General features: G+C 37.9%; 1 protein-coding gene across 3 annotated transcripts in view; it reads left to right on the top strand.

Annotated features, from left to right (window-relative positions):
- The window catches only part of LOC133634203 (microtubule-associated serine/threonine-protein kinase 1-like), a 382,209-nt gene extending 380,543 nt beyond the window's left edge, over nt 1-1,666 (top strand). For all 3 annotated transcript variants that reach the window (XM_062027288.1, XM_062027287.1, XM_062027289.1), the window contains one exon: nt 1-1,666. This exon is cut by the window's left edge and continues 257 nt beyond it. In XM_062027288.1, the coding sequence (XP_061883272.1) occupies nt 1-1,362 (1,362 nt within the window). In that variant the 3' untranslated portion in view covers nt 1,363-1,666.
- Nucleotides 1,667-17,077: the final 15,411 nt, after the last annotated feature.

Here is a 17,077-nt window from a genome sequence, read left to right as displayed (position 1 = left end):
CTCCACTCCTCGCCCCCGGTCGTCCGCCCCCGGCCAAAGAGTGCGGAGCCCCCGCGGTCGCCCCTTCTGAAGCGCGTGCAGTCGGCGGAGAAGCTGGGCTCGCCTTTGACCCAGTCCAGCACCACCGGAGGACTCGGGGGTCCGTTGAGGAAGCACAGCCTTGAGGTGCAGCACTCCGAGTACCGCAAGGACGCCTTCCTGTGCGAGCTGGGCCTCCAGAGCCTGCTGGAGACAGACGGGGAGAGTCTACCTCCGAACCCCCCACCCCTGCCGAGTTCCGCATCCTCCACGGGTTCGGAGACCCGCGTGCTGAAGCCCGTGAGAAGATTGGGCAGGCAAGAGTCGCCGCTCAGCAGGGAGACTCTGCTCATGGCTGGCAGAGAGAGGGACGAGAAGGAGCGAGGAAGAGAGACCGGAAGTGAGACGGTCCTGGAGAGGCTAAGCCGCTTTGAAGCCGCCGCCGCTGCCGCCCAGACATCTTTGGCGAGAAAGCCTCACGCAGAGCCCTTGGGTTCAACGACCGCTTCGAGCACTACTACCAAAACCGGAGACGGGGCTGAGAAGGTCCCCCAGCGCCCGACTCCAAAACAACTTGACCTCAAGGCAGCCAAAAGTGTTCTCTCTGACTGTAAAACGCACCACAAAGCAGGGGGAAGGGAACCAAAGCAGGTTGGAGACCCTAACAACGGTCCTAGTTTACTGTGTGCTGCGTTCAACAAGAACTCGGCCACACCTGCGGACAAAAACATCATCAAGACACTGACTGCGAGTCCGCTCGCTATGCGGAAAGTCTTTAAACCCTTTGGTATGGGGGACGGCTTGAGAAAAACCGAGAGCGGTGATTCAAGGACTTCAGACGTAGCCTCCAAGAGCCCCAAACTGCCAGTTAGGGTCCTTGCCCCCGCCGTGCCCCCGCACGGACAGCCGCTGACTCTGGGCAAAGTGAGGCAAGGTCTGGGGGCGGTCAACTGCTACCGGGGGACGCTGGACTGGGAGGACAAGTGTCGCCTGGAGGTCCTGGAGGAGCATTCGCCCTCGCCCTCTCCCTCCCCGACCGGCGTCACTCCTTCCCTGTGCGGACCCTCCCTCTGCAAGTCACGTCCCGTCTCCCCCGGAGACAAGACCAGCTTTGTCAGCCAGCTGACCACCGTGGCCAAGAACGTGCTGGGCCCCATCAAGCTGGGCTCCCAGGAGGGCTCCAAGAGCAAAGAGCAGCAGACTAAGGCGGCGGACGAGAAGCAGGCGACGGCGGCTGGGAGGTACGACCTTGCCGCGGGAAGTCGAGGGCTGGCGGCGACCAAAGGCTCTGGGACTTCCTCCCTGGAGAAGGCCACCTCGGGTGCCCACCAGCCCAAAATATGACAGAAATGCCTTTCTTGGATGCAACAGGAGTGGAGCACTTAGAACGTTGTACATTCCAGTTTTAGAGTTTATCAAATCTTATTTATTGACTCCAGTTGTTGACTCAGTCGACCTCGAAGCAGGAGTTGGACCAATCCACCACAACTTTGGACCTTTTAATAAGAAGATTCTTGATGTCTTGTGGAACACTTCACGTGGGAGTCTAGTGGGAGTGGATGCATGTGAGACTGCAGGGGTGTCCAAACTTCTCCACTTGGGGGCCGCATTGAGCTCAGGAAATTGGGCCCGGGGGCCGAAAGCCAAATGCACGTAAAATAACTATATATATATATATATATATATATATATATATATATATATATATATATATATATATATATATATATATATATATATATATATATATATATATATATGTATGTATATATGTGTGTGTGTATGTATATTTATGTGTATATGTACACATTATATTAGTATAATAGATATATCATTAATAATGAATATAATTGGACATTTAGATTACAAAGTGGCCCAAAAACACACACATATTCTGTAAAAACACAAACATAATACTGCAAAAACACACATATACAGTAAAGTCACACATATACAGTAAAAACACACATGCTGTAAAAACACACACACATACTGTAAAAACACACATATACTGTATATACAGTAAAAACACACACATACTGTAAAACACACACATATATACAGTAAATACACACACATATACTGTAAAAACACACACACACATATACAGTAAAAACACACACATATATATATACAGTAAAAACACACACACACATATACAGTAAAAACACACACATATATATATACAGTAAAAACACACACACACATATACAGTAAAAACACACACATATATATATACAGTAAAAACACACACACACATATACAGTAAAAACACACACATATATATATACAGTAAAAATACACATAATACATAATTTAGATTATGTTTACACTGCAGGTCAAAATGGTCCAAATCTGATTTTTTCAAGATCTGATTTTTTCCAGGTGACTGTTTGTGTTTCCATTGCAAGTACAGTGTGATCTATATCACACTCCAGTGTCATGTGGCCCCCATGTGGCCCCCATGTGGGCCCCCATGTGGCCCCCATGTGGCCCCAATGTGGCCCCAATGTGGCCCAATGTGGCCCCCATGTGGCCCCAATGTGGCCCCAATGTGGCCCAATGTGGCCCCCATGTGGCCCCCATGTGGCCCCCATGTGGCCCCAATGTGGCCCAATGTGGCCCCCATGTGGCCCCCATGTGGCCCCCATGTGGGCCCCAATGTGGCTCCAATGTGGCCCCCATGTGGCCCCAATGTGGCCCCCATGTGGCCCCCATGTGGCCCCAATGTGGCCTCGGCGTCACAAAGTGAAAACAAAGGAAGTTGAGCAGATTCAGTAAATGAACAAGGAAGTCACGACTACTACTACTACTACAAAATAAAAGCCTCCACACCTTAAAAATGAGTGTTTAACGTGACAATATAATGTCATCAGAAATATCCAGCAGCTAAAATGTGTCAAACATGGACAAGTGTGGCGAGTGTTTTCCCATCATGCATTGCAATACTTTGAAATGTGTGTCATTTTGCTTTTTTTTTTATGGTGAATGGATGTTGTTTTTTTATTTTGTATTAACCTCCACAAAGTTCAGTGTCATGCGTGGCCGTGTGTGTTGTGTTGTTTTATTTGTGCCATGACTAGGGAAGGTTGTTTGGATCGGGTCGTATAAGTAAATGCTGTGTCCACTTCAACTCACAATTCATGGTCACTCATTCACTCACATTGTCCACAGGGTGGTGACAAGTTTCACAGGAAGTGTCAGATATTTTCAAATGAATGTGGAAACTCCCAGTGGACCTGGTCCTTGATAACTCCCAGTGGACCTGGTACCCCGATAACTCCCAGTGGACCTGGTCCCTGATAACTCCCAGTGGACCTGGTCCTTGATAACTCCCAGTGGACCTGGTCCCCGATAACTCCCAGTGGACCTGGTACCCCGATAACTCCCAGTGGACCTGGTCCCTGATAACTCCCAGTGGACCTGGTCCTTGATAACTCCCAGTGGACCTGGTACCCGATAACTCCCAGTGGACCTGGTACCCCGATAACTCCCAGTGGACCTGGTCCCTGATAACTCCCAGTGGACCTGGTACCCCGATAACTCCCAGTGGACCTGGTCCCTGATAACTCACAGTGGACCTGGTCCTTGATAACTCCCAGTGGACCTGGTCCCTGATAACTCCCAGTGGACCTGGTCCTTGATAACTCCCAGTGGACCTGGTCCCTGATAACTCCCAGTGGACCTGGTCCCTGATAACTCCCAGTGGACCTGGTCCCCGATAACTCCCAGTGGACCTGGTACCCTGATAACTCCCAGTGGACCTGGTCCCCGATAACTCCCAGTGGACCTGGTCCTTGATAACTCCCAGTGGACCTGGTCCCTGATAACTCCCAGTGGACCTGGTCCTTGATAACTCCCAGTGGACCTGGTCCCTGATAACTCCCAGTGGACCTGGTCCTTGATAACTCCCAGTGGACCTGGTCCTTGATAACTCCCAGTGGACCTGGTCCCTGATAACTCCCAGTGGACCTGGTCCTTGATAACTCCCAGTGGACCTGGTCCCTGATAACTCCCAGTGGACCTGGTCCCTGATAACTCCCAGTGGACCTGGTCCCCGATAACTCCCAGTGGACCTGGGCCGTAGTTTGGACACCCCTGTGTAATATATGGTACTGTACGTACTTACTGTACGTGTGTGGAATGGCACAGTATGTACTTGTAAAGCAGGAGGTCAGAAAGTGTTTACTCATCAAAAACTGTGAGGACCAAATTCAGTGTGGTGGTCACACGTCAGTGTGGTGGTCACACGTCAGTGTGGTGGTCACACGTCAGTGTGGTGGTCACACGTCAGTGTGGTGGTCACACGTCAGTGTGGTGGTCACACGTCAGCATCACATGACACGCAGGATTAGACATCAAATGATTTACTCTCCATGCAGCTGTGTGTGTGTGTGTGTGTGTGTGTGTGTGTGTGTGTGTGTGTGTGTGTGTGTGTGTGTGTGTGTGTGTGTGTGTGTGTGTGTGTGTGTGTGTGTGTGTGTGTGTGTGTGTGATGGTTCTGGGGGTTGACAGAGCTTTGACACAGCAGTGCTTATCTCTCCCTTACAGGAGGCTCACACACACACACACAATGCTGTAAAAACACACACAAATACTGTAAAACTACACAAATTTTCTGAAAAAACACATTTTCTGTAAAAACACACACAAATACTGGAAGAACACACACATAATACTGCAAAACTACACATTTCTCCTGTAGAAACACACACGTATACGGTAAAAACACACATATGCTGTAAAAACACACACATACTGTAAAAACACAGAAATACTGGAAGAACACACACAATACTGCAAAACTACACACATTTTCTGTAGAAACACACACATATATGGTAAAAACACACACATATACTGCAAAACTACACCAATTTTCTGTAGAAACACACACATATACTGTAAAAACACACACAAATACTGGAAGAACACACACATAATACTGCAAAACTACACACATTTTCTGTAGAAACACACATATACGGTAAAAACACACACATAATACTGTAAAAACACACACATATACTGGAAGAACACACACATAATACTGCAAAACTACACACATTTTCTGTAGAAACACACACGTATACGGTAAAAACACACATATGCTGTAAAAACACACACATACTGTAAAAAAACACAAATACTGGAAGAGCATACACAATACTGCAAAACTACACACATTTTCTGTAGAAACACACACATATACGGTAAAAACACACACATATACTGCAAAACTACACCAATTTTCTGTAGAAACACACACATATACTGTAAAAACACACACAAATACTGGAAGAACACACACATAATACTGCAAAACTACACATGTTTCCTCGTAGTAACACACACACATATACGGTAAAAACACATATATATGCTGTAACAACACTTACATATACTGTAAAAACTCACACAAATACTGGAAGAACACACACATAATACTGCATAACTACACATTTTTCCTGTAGGAACACACACACGTATACGGTAAAAACACACATATGCTGTAAAAACACACAAATACTGGAAGAACATACACATAATACTGCAAAACTACACAAATTTTCTGTAGAAACACACACATATACGGTAAAAACACACACATATGCTGTAAAAACACACACATACACTGTAAAAACACAAATACTGGAAGAACACACACATAATACTGCAAAACTACACAAAATGTCTGTAGAAACACACACATATACGGTGAAAACACACACATACACAGTAAAAACACACACAATACTGCAAAATTACACAATTTTTCTGTAGAAACACACACATACGGTAAAAACACACAAATACTGGAAGAACACACACAATACTGCAAAACTACACCATTTTTCTGTAGAAACACACACATATACGGTAAAACACACACATGCTGTAAAAACACACGTATATACTGTGAAAACACAAATACTGGAAGAACACACAATACTGCAAAATTACACGTATTTTCTGTAGAAACACACACATATACGGTAAAAACACACACATATACTGTAAAAACACACACATATACTGTAAAAACACACACAAATACTGGAAGAACACACACATAATACTGCGAAACTACACGTTTCCTCGTAGTAACACACACACATATACGGTAAAAACACACAGATATGCTGTAACAACACACACAAATACTGGAAGAACACCCACTTATACTGCAAAACTACACAACTTTTCTGTAGAAACACACATACGGTAAAAACACACACATATGCTGTAAAAACACACACATACACTGTAAAAACACACACAAATACTGCAAAACTACACACATTTTCTGTAGAAACACACACATACTGTAAAAACACACAAATACTGGAAGAACACACACATAATACTGCAAAGCTACACATGTTTCCTCGTAGTAACACACACACATATACGGTAAAAACACACAGATATGCTGTAACAACACTTACATATACTGTAAAAACACACACAAATACTGGAAGAACACACACAATACTGCAAAACTACACACATTTTCTGTAGGAACACACACATATACTGGAAGAACACACACATAATACTGCAAAACTACACACATTTTCTGTAGAAACACACACATATACGGTAAAAACACACACATATGCTGTAAAAACACACACATACACTGTAAAAACACACAAATACTGCAAAACTACACAAATTTTCTGTAGAAACACATACTGTAAAAACACAAATACTGGAAGAACACACACATAATACTGCAAAACTACACACATATTCTGTAGAAACACACATATACGGTAAAAACACACACATGCTGTAAAAACACACACATATACTGTAAAAACACACAAATACTGGAAGAACACACTTAATGCTGCAAAACTACACAAATTTTCTGTAGAAACACACACATATATGGTAAAAACACACACATATGCAGTAAAAACACACACATACACTGTAAAAACACAAATACTGGAAGAACACACACATAATACTGCAAAACTACACACATTTTCTGTAGAAACACACACATATAGGGTAAAAACACACACATATATGCTGTAAAAACACACACATATACGGTAAAAACACACACATATACTGTAAAAACACAAATACTGGAAGAACACACACGATACTGCAAAACTACACCATTTTTCTGTAGAAACACACATATATGGTACAAACACACATTTATACTGTGAAAACACACATATATGGTAAAAACACACAAATACTGCAAAACTACACGTATTTTCTGTAGAAACACACACATACTGTATACGGTAAAAACACACACACATATACGGTAAAAACACACATATACTGTGAAAACACACATACTGGAAGAACACACATAATACTGCAAAACTACACAAATTTTCTGTAGAAACACACACCTTTATGGTAAAAACACACACATATACGGTAAAAACACACACATACACTGTAAAAACACAAATACTGGAAGAACACACACATAATACTGCAAAACTACACACATTTTCTGTAGAAACACACACATATACGGTAAAAACACACACATATACTGTAAAAACACAAATACTGGAAGAACACACACTACTGCAAAACTACACCATTTTTCTGTAGAAACACACATATACGGTAAAACACACACATATACGGTACAAACACACATTTATACTGTGAAAACACACATATATGGTAAAAACACACAAATACTGCAAAACTACACGTATTTTCTGTAGAAACACACACATACTGTATACGGTAAAAACACACACACATATACGGTAAAAACACACATATACTGTGAAAACACACATCCTGGAAGAACACACACATAATACTGCAAAACTACACACATTTTCTGTAGAAACACACAAATGTACTGTAAAAACACACAAATACTGTAAGAACACACACACAATACTGCAAAACTACAAATGTTTTCTGTAGAAACACATACGGTAAAAACACACACATACTGTAAAAACACACACAAATACTGGAAGAACATACACAATACTTCAAAACTACAAATGTTTTCTGTAGAAATACACATACGGTTAAAACACACACAAATACTGAAAGAATACACAGACAATACTGCAAAACTACACATTTTTTCTGTAGAAACACACGCATATACTGTAAAAACACACACAAATACTGGAAGAACACACACATACTGCAAAACTACACATTGTTTCTGTAGAAACACACATATACGGTAAAACACACATATACAGTAAAAACACACATTTATACTGTGAAAACATGTATATGGTAAAATCACACACATATACAGTAAAAACACACATCCTGTAAAAAGATATATACAGTAAAAACACACATATATACCGTAAGAACACACACAATACTGAAAAAACACACACATATTCTGTAAAAACACACATTTATACTGTGAAAACATGTATATGGTAAAATCACACACATATACAGTAAAAACACACATCCTGTAAAAAGATATATACAGTAAAAACACACATATATACCGTAAGAACACACACAATACTGCAAAAACACACACATATTCTGTAAAAACACACATTTATACTGTAAAAACACACAATACTGTAAAAACACACACTTGTGCTGTAAAAATACACATTTATGCTTTAAAAACACATAATACTGTAAAAAACACACACTTCTACTGTAAAAACACACATTATACTCCAAAAACACACACATACTGTACAAACACACATATATACTGTAAAAACACACATTTACTGTAAAACACACACATATACAGTAAAAACACATAATACTATAAAAAAAACACATAATACTGGAAAAACACACATATATTCTGTAAAAACACACATATATTCTGTAAAAACACACACATATATTCTGTAAAAACACACACATATATTCTGTAAAAACACACACATATATTCTGTAAAAACACACATAAAATCTGTAAAAACACACACATATATTCTGTAAAAACACACACATATATTCAGTAAAAACACACATAAAATCTGTAAAAACACACACATATATTCTGTAAAAACACACACATATATTCTGTAAAAACACACACATATATTCTGTAAAAACACACATAAAATCTGTAAAAACACATATATTCTGTAAAAACACACACATATATTCTGTAAAAACACACACATATATTCTGTAAAAACACACACATATATTCTGTAAAAACACACACATATTCAGTAAAAACACACATAAAATCTGTAAAAACACACACATATATTCTGTAAAAACACACATATTCTGTAAAAACACACACATATATTCTGTAAAAACACACATAAAATCTGTAAAAACACACACATATATTCTGTAAAAACACACACATATATTCTGTAAAAACACACACATATATTCAGTAAAAACACACACATATATTCTGTAAAAACACACATAAAATCTGTAAAAACACACACATATATTCTGTAAAAACACACACATATATTCTGTAAAAACACACACATATATTCTGTAAAAACACACATAAAATCTGTAAAAACACACACATATATTCTGTAAAAACACACATATATTCTGTAAAAACACACACATATATTCAGTAAAAACACACACATATATTCTGTAAAAACACACACATATATTCAGTAAAAACACACACATATATTGTGTAAAAACACACATAAAATCTGTAAAAACACACACATATATTCTGTAAAAACACACACATATATTCTGTAAAAACACACACATATATTCTGTAAAAACACACACATATATTCTGTAAAAACACACACGTTTAATGTGGTCTGCCACATCCTTTAGAGTGGCCCGCCATGTCATTCAATGTGATCTGCCAGCACATTGAAAGTGGCCTGCTCCAACATTTAATTAATGTGGTCCACCAAGTCATGTTTTGTAGTCGTCACATCAATTAATGTGGCAGCCATCATTACCAAGTGGCCCTCAATAAAAAAGCAGTTTGACACCCCTGCCTTAATTGTATTTCACTTTATTAAATATATATATATATATATATATATATGTATGTATACTGTATATGTATTATGTATGTACAGTGTATATATATGTGTGTGTAAGTATGTATATGTATATATATATATATATATATATATATATATATATATATATATATATATATATATATATATATATATATATATATATATATATATATACAGTATATATATATGTACGTACAGTATATATATACTGTATATATGTATGTATGTATGTACAGTGTATATACTGTGTATATATATATATATATATATATATATATATATATATATATATATATATATATATATATATATATATATATATATATATATATATATGTATGTTTGGGGAGCCCTGGCCTAAACTCTTGATAATGTTAATGATTGTTCAATGTAGACTTTGTTCCTCTATTTAATAAGAAATTCCTAGAAAATATAACTGTTTGGTTATAGATCTGCTACTGTATATCATAAAAGTACAATCTAAAAGTGCATCATGGAAACAAAACACAAATATTTCACCTTTCTCTCTTGAAAGTTGTGTTCCCTGTAGACTGTATGACCTTTTTCTGTGCTCATGTGGTGTGGTCAAGCATGTTACTGCACACTTCCCTAATATCCACTTATCATATAACCAATGGGGCTTTTCCACTTATTCATTATAACTCCCGCCTTGTTAACAGTTACAAAAATGTGATGGACCAAATATTAGCACAATAATATTACTTAACAATATAATATTACTGCCAAATATTAGGAAAATAATATTACTTAAAGATATAATATTACAACCATATAATAGCACAATATTACTTAAAGATATATTACAACCAAATAATAGCACAATAATATTACTTAATGATATAATATTACAGCCAAATATTAGCACAATAATATTACTTAAAGATATATTACAACCAAATAATAGCACAATAATATTACTTAATGTTATAATATTACAGCCACATATTAGCACAATAATATTACCTAATGATATAATATTACAGTCAAATATTACCACAATAATATTACTTAATAATATAATATTACAGCCAAATATTAGCACAATAATATTACTTAATAATATAATATTACAACCAAATATTAGCACAATGATATAACATAAAATATACAGCCAAATATTAGCACAATAATATTACTTATTAATATAATATTACAGCCAAATATTAGCACAATAATATTACTTAATAATATAATATTACAGCCAAATATTAGCACAATAATATTACTTAATAATATAATATTACAGCCAAATATTAGCACAATAATATAACTTAATAATATAATATTACAGCCAAATATTAGCACAATAATATTACTTAATGATAATATATTACTGCCAAATATTAGCACAATAATATTACTTAATAATATAATATTACAGCCAAATATTAGCACAATAATATTACTTAATGATAATATATTACTGCCAAATATTACCAAAATAATGTTACTTAATAATATAATATAATACTTAATAATATAATATTACCAAATGATATAATATTACAGCCAAATATTACCACAATAATATCACTTAATGATATAATATTACAGACAAATATTAGGCAAATATTAGTTCTGTGTTTGGACTTTTTTTTTTTTTAAATAATATCCACAAAGTTCAGTGAGCATGTTGTGTCATGTGTGACCATGTCTGTTGACATTTTGCGTTGGTTGGATTTATTTTTTTTGTTTTTTTGTTTTTTCGCACCATGACTGGGGGAAGGTTGTTTGCATTGGGTCTTATAAGTATATCTTGTGCAGTTTTTCTTTTAGGGCATTATTGCAGGTCATTGGTGGCTCCGAAACGGGAGCAACAAAAGCAGCCTTTCAAAATAAAGGCACTCTCAAGATTCCTGATTTAAGTCACGACGTCTCGCGGGCCGTAGTTTGGACCCCCCTGTTGTACGCGCATAAGGGCTCAGTACGGAAGGAAATGTAGAAAATGTAACAAAAAAATGGCGTAAAGTTCAACTTCACGCAGGTGTTTAGGCTAAATGAGCTCACTTGAGCTAGGATGCATTTTTTTATGCTTGAATACATTTTTAAAAACAGAATGTGACTTCAACAGTGAGATCTTAAAAAAAGGGAAGTAGCACTCATGTAGAAACCAAAGCAGGAGGACAAATGACAGTTTCACATATTAAATGTGTTTTATCAAGCATACACATTTTTTTATTCATTCTGGGATATTTGCACAATTAATAAACCTATTTTTTGTTGATTTCAGTGTCCTCACACATGAAAAAAAAAAGAAAAGCAATGCAGTGTTGCGGGTTTTAATGCAGTTATTGTACTATACTGACCTCTGGTGGTTTGAACACGTCACTGCCACGTCAACAATGACTTAAACGTGCAGTATTCGTCAAAAACAATATTTAATCATCCCTTTGTGTACGATTTTTGACTCAATACTTGCGTGGTTGTTTACTTTGTGAAATAGGAAAAAGCTACAAAAAAAAGGTAGTTATGACGTCACCGCATTGAAATAAATGATCCCACTTCCGGGTCGTAGGAGCCTTTCTTTTTTACATTTAGTCATTTACACGCACTTTATTGTTCTGACAACCTATCTTCATCAAGTTCCACAAACTACTTTTCTCTCGCCATCAAATATGTGTTTGTGTGTGTATTCGATTCTTTTGTTTGTCGATGTAGCACAAATGCAGACACCGGAAGTGCGGTGAGTTGGAATAAAATCTGGAGATTTCCAATTTTTGACATGTTGTTACTTTGTGTCGGGTTTTAGAGGTGGGACTTGTGGCTCTTTGACAAAAGAGCCGTTCAAAAACAAGGACTTGTGTATTTTTAATCAGTTTCCAAGATTTAATTGATCATTTTAAATGATCAAGCCAATTAAGAAATTAATTTCATAAATCGACATTTATGTAGAAAAAAATGGCGCATAATAATGTTGACAAACATTTCCATGTTACCATCATTTATAAATACGCCAAATTTGATCTCTTCTATAGTTAATGGGGATATCGCCACACCCTAACCCAGTGTTTTTCAACCACTGTGCCGCGGCACACTAGTGTGAGATTAGGTAATTTCACCTAATTGGGTCGAAAATATTTTTTGCAAACCAGTAATTATAATCCGCAAATGTGCCGTTGTTGAGTGTCGGTGCTGTCTAGAGTTCGGCAGGGTAACCGTGTAATACTCTTCCATAACCGTAGGTGGCAGCAGGTAGCTTAATTGCTTTGTAGATGTCGGGAACGACGACAATGGTGTGCAGGTAAAAAGGTATATAATGCTTAAAGTTAAACCAAAAATAAACAAAAGGCGAATGCCGCTAAGAAAAGGCATTTAAGCTTAAAAGCCTACTGAAACCCACTACTACCGATAGTTTATATATCAATGATGAAATCTTAACATTGCAACACATGCCAATACGGCCGGGTTAACTTATAAAGTGACATTTTAAATTTCCCGCCACACTTCCGGTTGAAAACGTCTAGATATGATGGCGTATGCGCGTGACGTCAACGGTTGATACGGAAGTATTGGTACCCCGTTGAATACAATACAAAAAAGCTCTGTTTTCATTTCATAATTCCACAGTATTCTGGACATTTGTGTTGGTGAATCTTTTGCAATTTGTTTAATGAACAATGAAGACTGCAGAGAAGAAAGCTGTAAGTGGGATCGGTGTATTAGCGGCTGGCTGCAGCAACACAACCAGGAGGACTTACTTGGATAGCAGACGCGCTAGCCGCCAACCGCACGGATGATCGGGTGAAGTCCTTCGTCCTTCCGTCGATCGCTGGAACGCAGGTGAGCACGGGTGTTGATGAGCAGATGAGGGCTGGCTGGCGTAGGTGGAGCGCTAATGTTTTTATCATAGCTCTGTGAGGTCCCGTTGCTAAGTTAGCTTCAATGGCGTCGTTAGCAACAGCATTGTTAAGCTTTGTCGGCTGGGAATTATTAACCGTGTAGTTACATGTCCATGGTTTAATAGTATTGTTGATCTTCTGTCAATCCTTCCAGTCAGGGATTTATTTATTTTGTTTCTATCTGCATTTGAGCCCGATGCTATCACGCTAGCTCCGTAGCTAAAGAGCTTCGCCGATGTATTGTCGTGGAGATAAAAGTCACTGTGAATGTCCATTTCACGTTCTCGACTCATTTTCAAGAGGATATAGTATCCCAGGTGGTTTAAAATACAAATCCGTGATCCACAATAGAAAAAGGAGAGAGTGTGGAATCCAATGAGCCAGCTTGTACCTAAGTTACGGTCAGAGCGAAAAAATATATGTCTTGCACTGCATTCTAGTCCTTCACTCTAACGTTCCTCATCCACGAATCTTTCATCCTCGCTCAAATTAATGGGGTAATCGTCGCTTTCTCGGTCCAAATCGCTCTAGCTGCATTGAAAACAATGGGAAATTTTGAGGAGTCCTTCCTCTGTTGACGTCACGCTACTTCCGGTACAGGCAAGGCTTTTTTATCAGCGACCAAAAGTTGCAACTTTATCGTCGATGTTCTCTACTAAATCCTTTCAGCAAAAATATGGCAATATCGCGAAATGATCAAGTATGACACATAGAATGGATTTGCTGTCCCCGTTTGAATAAAAAAAATTCATTTCAGTAGGCCTTTAAGGATAGCTATGCAAACCTAAAACTAAAAAGGCTGCAAAGTAAAAAAAACCAAAACAGAATGCTGGACGACAGCAAAGACTTACAGCGTGTAAAGCATGTAAGTCCACAAAGTACATTCGTAAATGACATGACAATCAACAATAAAATAGGAGCGCAAGACAAGAACTAAAACACTTCACACAGGAAAAACCAAAAAACTCAAAATAAATCACGGTGTGATTTTGACAGGTCGTGACAATACTTTGAGACAAGAGCCACAGTGATGCATGCTTGGTTATGATTGGAATCCATATCAAACAATTGCGAGAACAACTTTTTATTGTCAATATCAGGCTGCTGATTGATTGATTGATTGACATTTTTATTAGTAGGTTGCACAGTGAATTACATATTCCGTACAATTGACCACTAAATGGTAACACCCCAATAACTTTTTCAACTTGTTTAAGTCGGGGTCCACTTAAATTGATTCATGATACAGATATATACTATCAAATACTATCAAAAATATACTATCATCATAATACAGTCATCACACAAGATACTCATCAGAGTATATACATTGAATTATTTACATTATTTACAATACGGGGTGTGAGATATGGAGGGGAGGGGGGTTAGGTTTGGTTGGTATCAACACTTCAGACATCAACAATCAGCATCAACAATTGCATCATCAGAGAAATGGATATTGAAACAGTGTAGGACTGACTTGGTAGGATATGTACAGCAAGTAGTGGACATAGAGATCAGAAAGTATAAGAAAAAGTGTCTACATTTGATTGTTTGATTGTTTACATTTGATTATTTATAGTCCAAAGAGGTATTATGTGGAGGGGAGGGTGTTAGTCAAGGGTTGTAGCTGCCTGGAGGTGTTCTTTTATTGTGGTTTTGAAGGAGGATAGAGATGCCCTTTCTTTTACACCTGTTGGGAGTGCATTCCACATTGATGTGGCATAGAAAGAGAATGAGTCAAGACCTTTGTTAGTTCGGAATCTGGGTTTAACGTGGTTAGCGGAGCTCCCCCTGGTGTTGTGGTTATGGCGGTCATTTATGTTATGGAAGTAGTTTGACATGTACTTCGGTATCAGGGAGGTGTAGCGGATTTTATAGACTAGGCTCAGTGCAAGTTGTTTTACTCTGTCCTCCACCCTGAGCCAGCCCACTAGATTTGAGGGTTTTGGAGGTGCTAGGTAGGCTGACCATATGTCCTCTTTTCCCCGGACATGTCCTCTTTTGCGGGGGTGTCCGGGCGGGGTTTCTCAAATGCCTCAAATGTACGGCATTTTGAATTAGGGTTGCGTGTATTTTCAATGTACGTCCAGGGTTAAGTTAAGAAGGGGTTAAAAAAACAACAACTGAAGGTGCGCGCACGTAGCAACATTCGTGAGGGAGGGGCGGAGACACAGAGCGAGAGAGCTAGTGAGTGGAGAGAGACATGAAACAAGAAATGCCTAAAACGTAAATGCAACTTCACGGATGATTTGCGGGGAAAGTATTTGTGTTTTGGTCCTGGCCGTGACACATGGGAAGCAGAATGCACTGTGTGCAAAGCAGGAACGTATGTATCTGTGGCAAATAAAGATCTACAAGCCCATATCGACACCACAAAGCACAAAACAGCTGTGCAGGGCGAGAGCTTGTCTGCTGTTTTTTGTTTAAATTTAATTAACTTGTTTTGAGGCATTATTTATGTTTACATTATATACAAGAGGTTATTTTGAATATTTCTACCTCTGCACTTTTTTTCCCAAAACTGTGAATGTTACAGAATATAAGTGTGACTTATTTTGTTATACTGTCAAGTAGTGTTGGTGTTAACGCACTTTTTGTGTCTTTTTAACGCATGGAAATCAGAAAGGACGCAGATTATTTTATTTTATTTTATTTTTTTAACCATTTGTGGCCCACAGCAAATGTTTTAAAGGCCCACGGCACATTCTAAAAATACTATTAATATTAACAAAAACATAACAAAAGTGAAATAAAAAAGCTTAAAGGTGAAATGTAATTTAGAAAAAATTGCAATGTTGACTAATAAAACAAAGCTGTTTTTTTTCTTCTTTCAAACGGTCATTGTTGTGTTATTATGAATTATTGACCTATCAAAGGTTCCGATTACTTCACATCAAATATTCCACTTTGAAGAATATTTTTGGTGGAAGATTTTGCATATTTTGTGTGTTTGCCATAAAAAACATAGTTTTGTTTGACAAAAAAGGGCGGAAAACAAACAAACAAACAAAACAACATAAAAAAAACTAAAACATTTTGAAATGAGGAATAGATCCGAAGTTGATGTAGACTCCAGAGATTTAAGCGTTAAATATAAAATGTATGTTTGCCCTGGCACACCATTATCATCATTTCATGACCCAAGCAAAACACTTTTTACACTTTTATACTGAAATAAATACACCTACAACTTATTCAATAAAAACATAG

Source organism: Entelurus aequoreus, linkage group LG18 (genome assembly GCF_033978785.1).
Source record: "Entelurus aequoreus isolate RoL-2023_Sb linkage group LG18, RoL_Eaeq_v1.1, whole genome shotgun sequence".
Lineage (NCBI taxonomy): Eukaryota > Metazoa > Chordata > Actinopteri > Syngnathiformes > Syngnathidae > Entelurus > Entelurus aequoreus.
The sequence above is the reverse complement of the archived record's forward strand: the minus strand, read 5'-3'. Positions and strand labels throughout refer to the sequence as shown.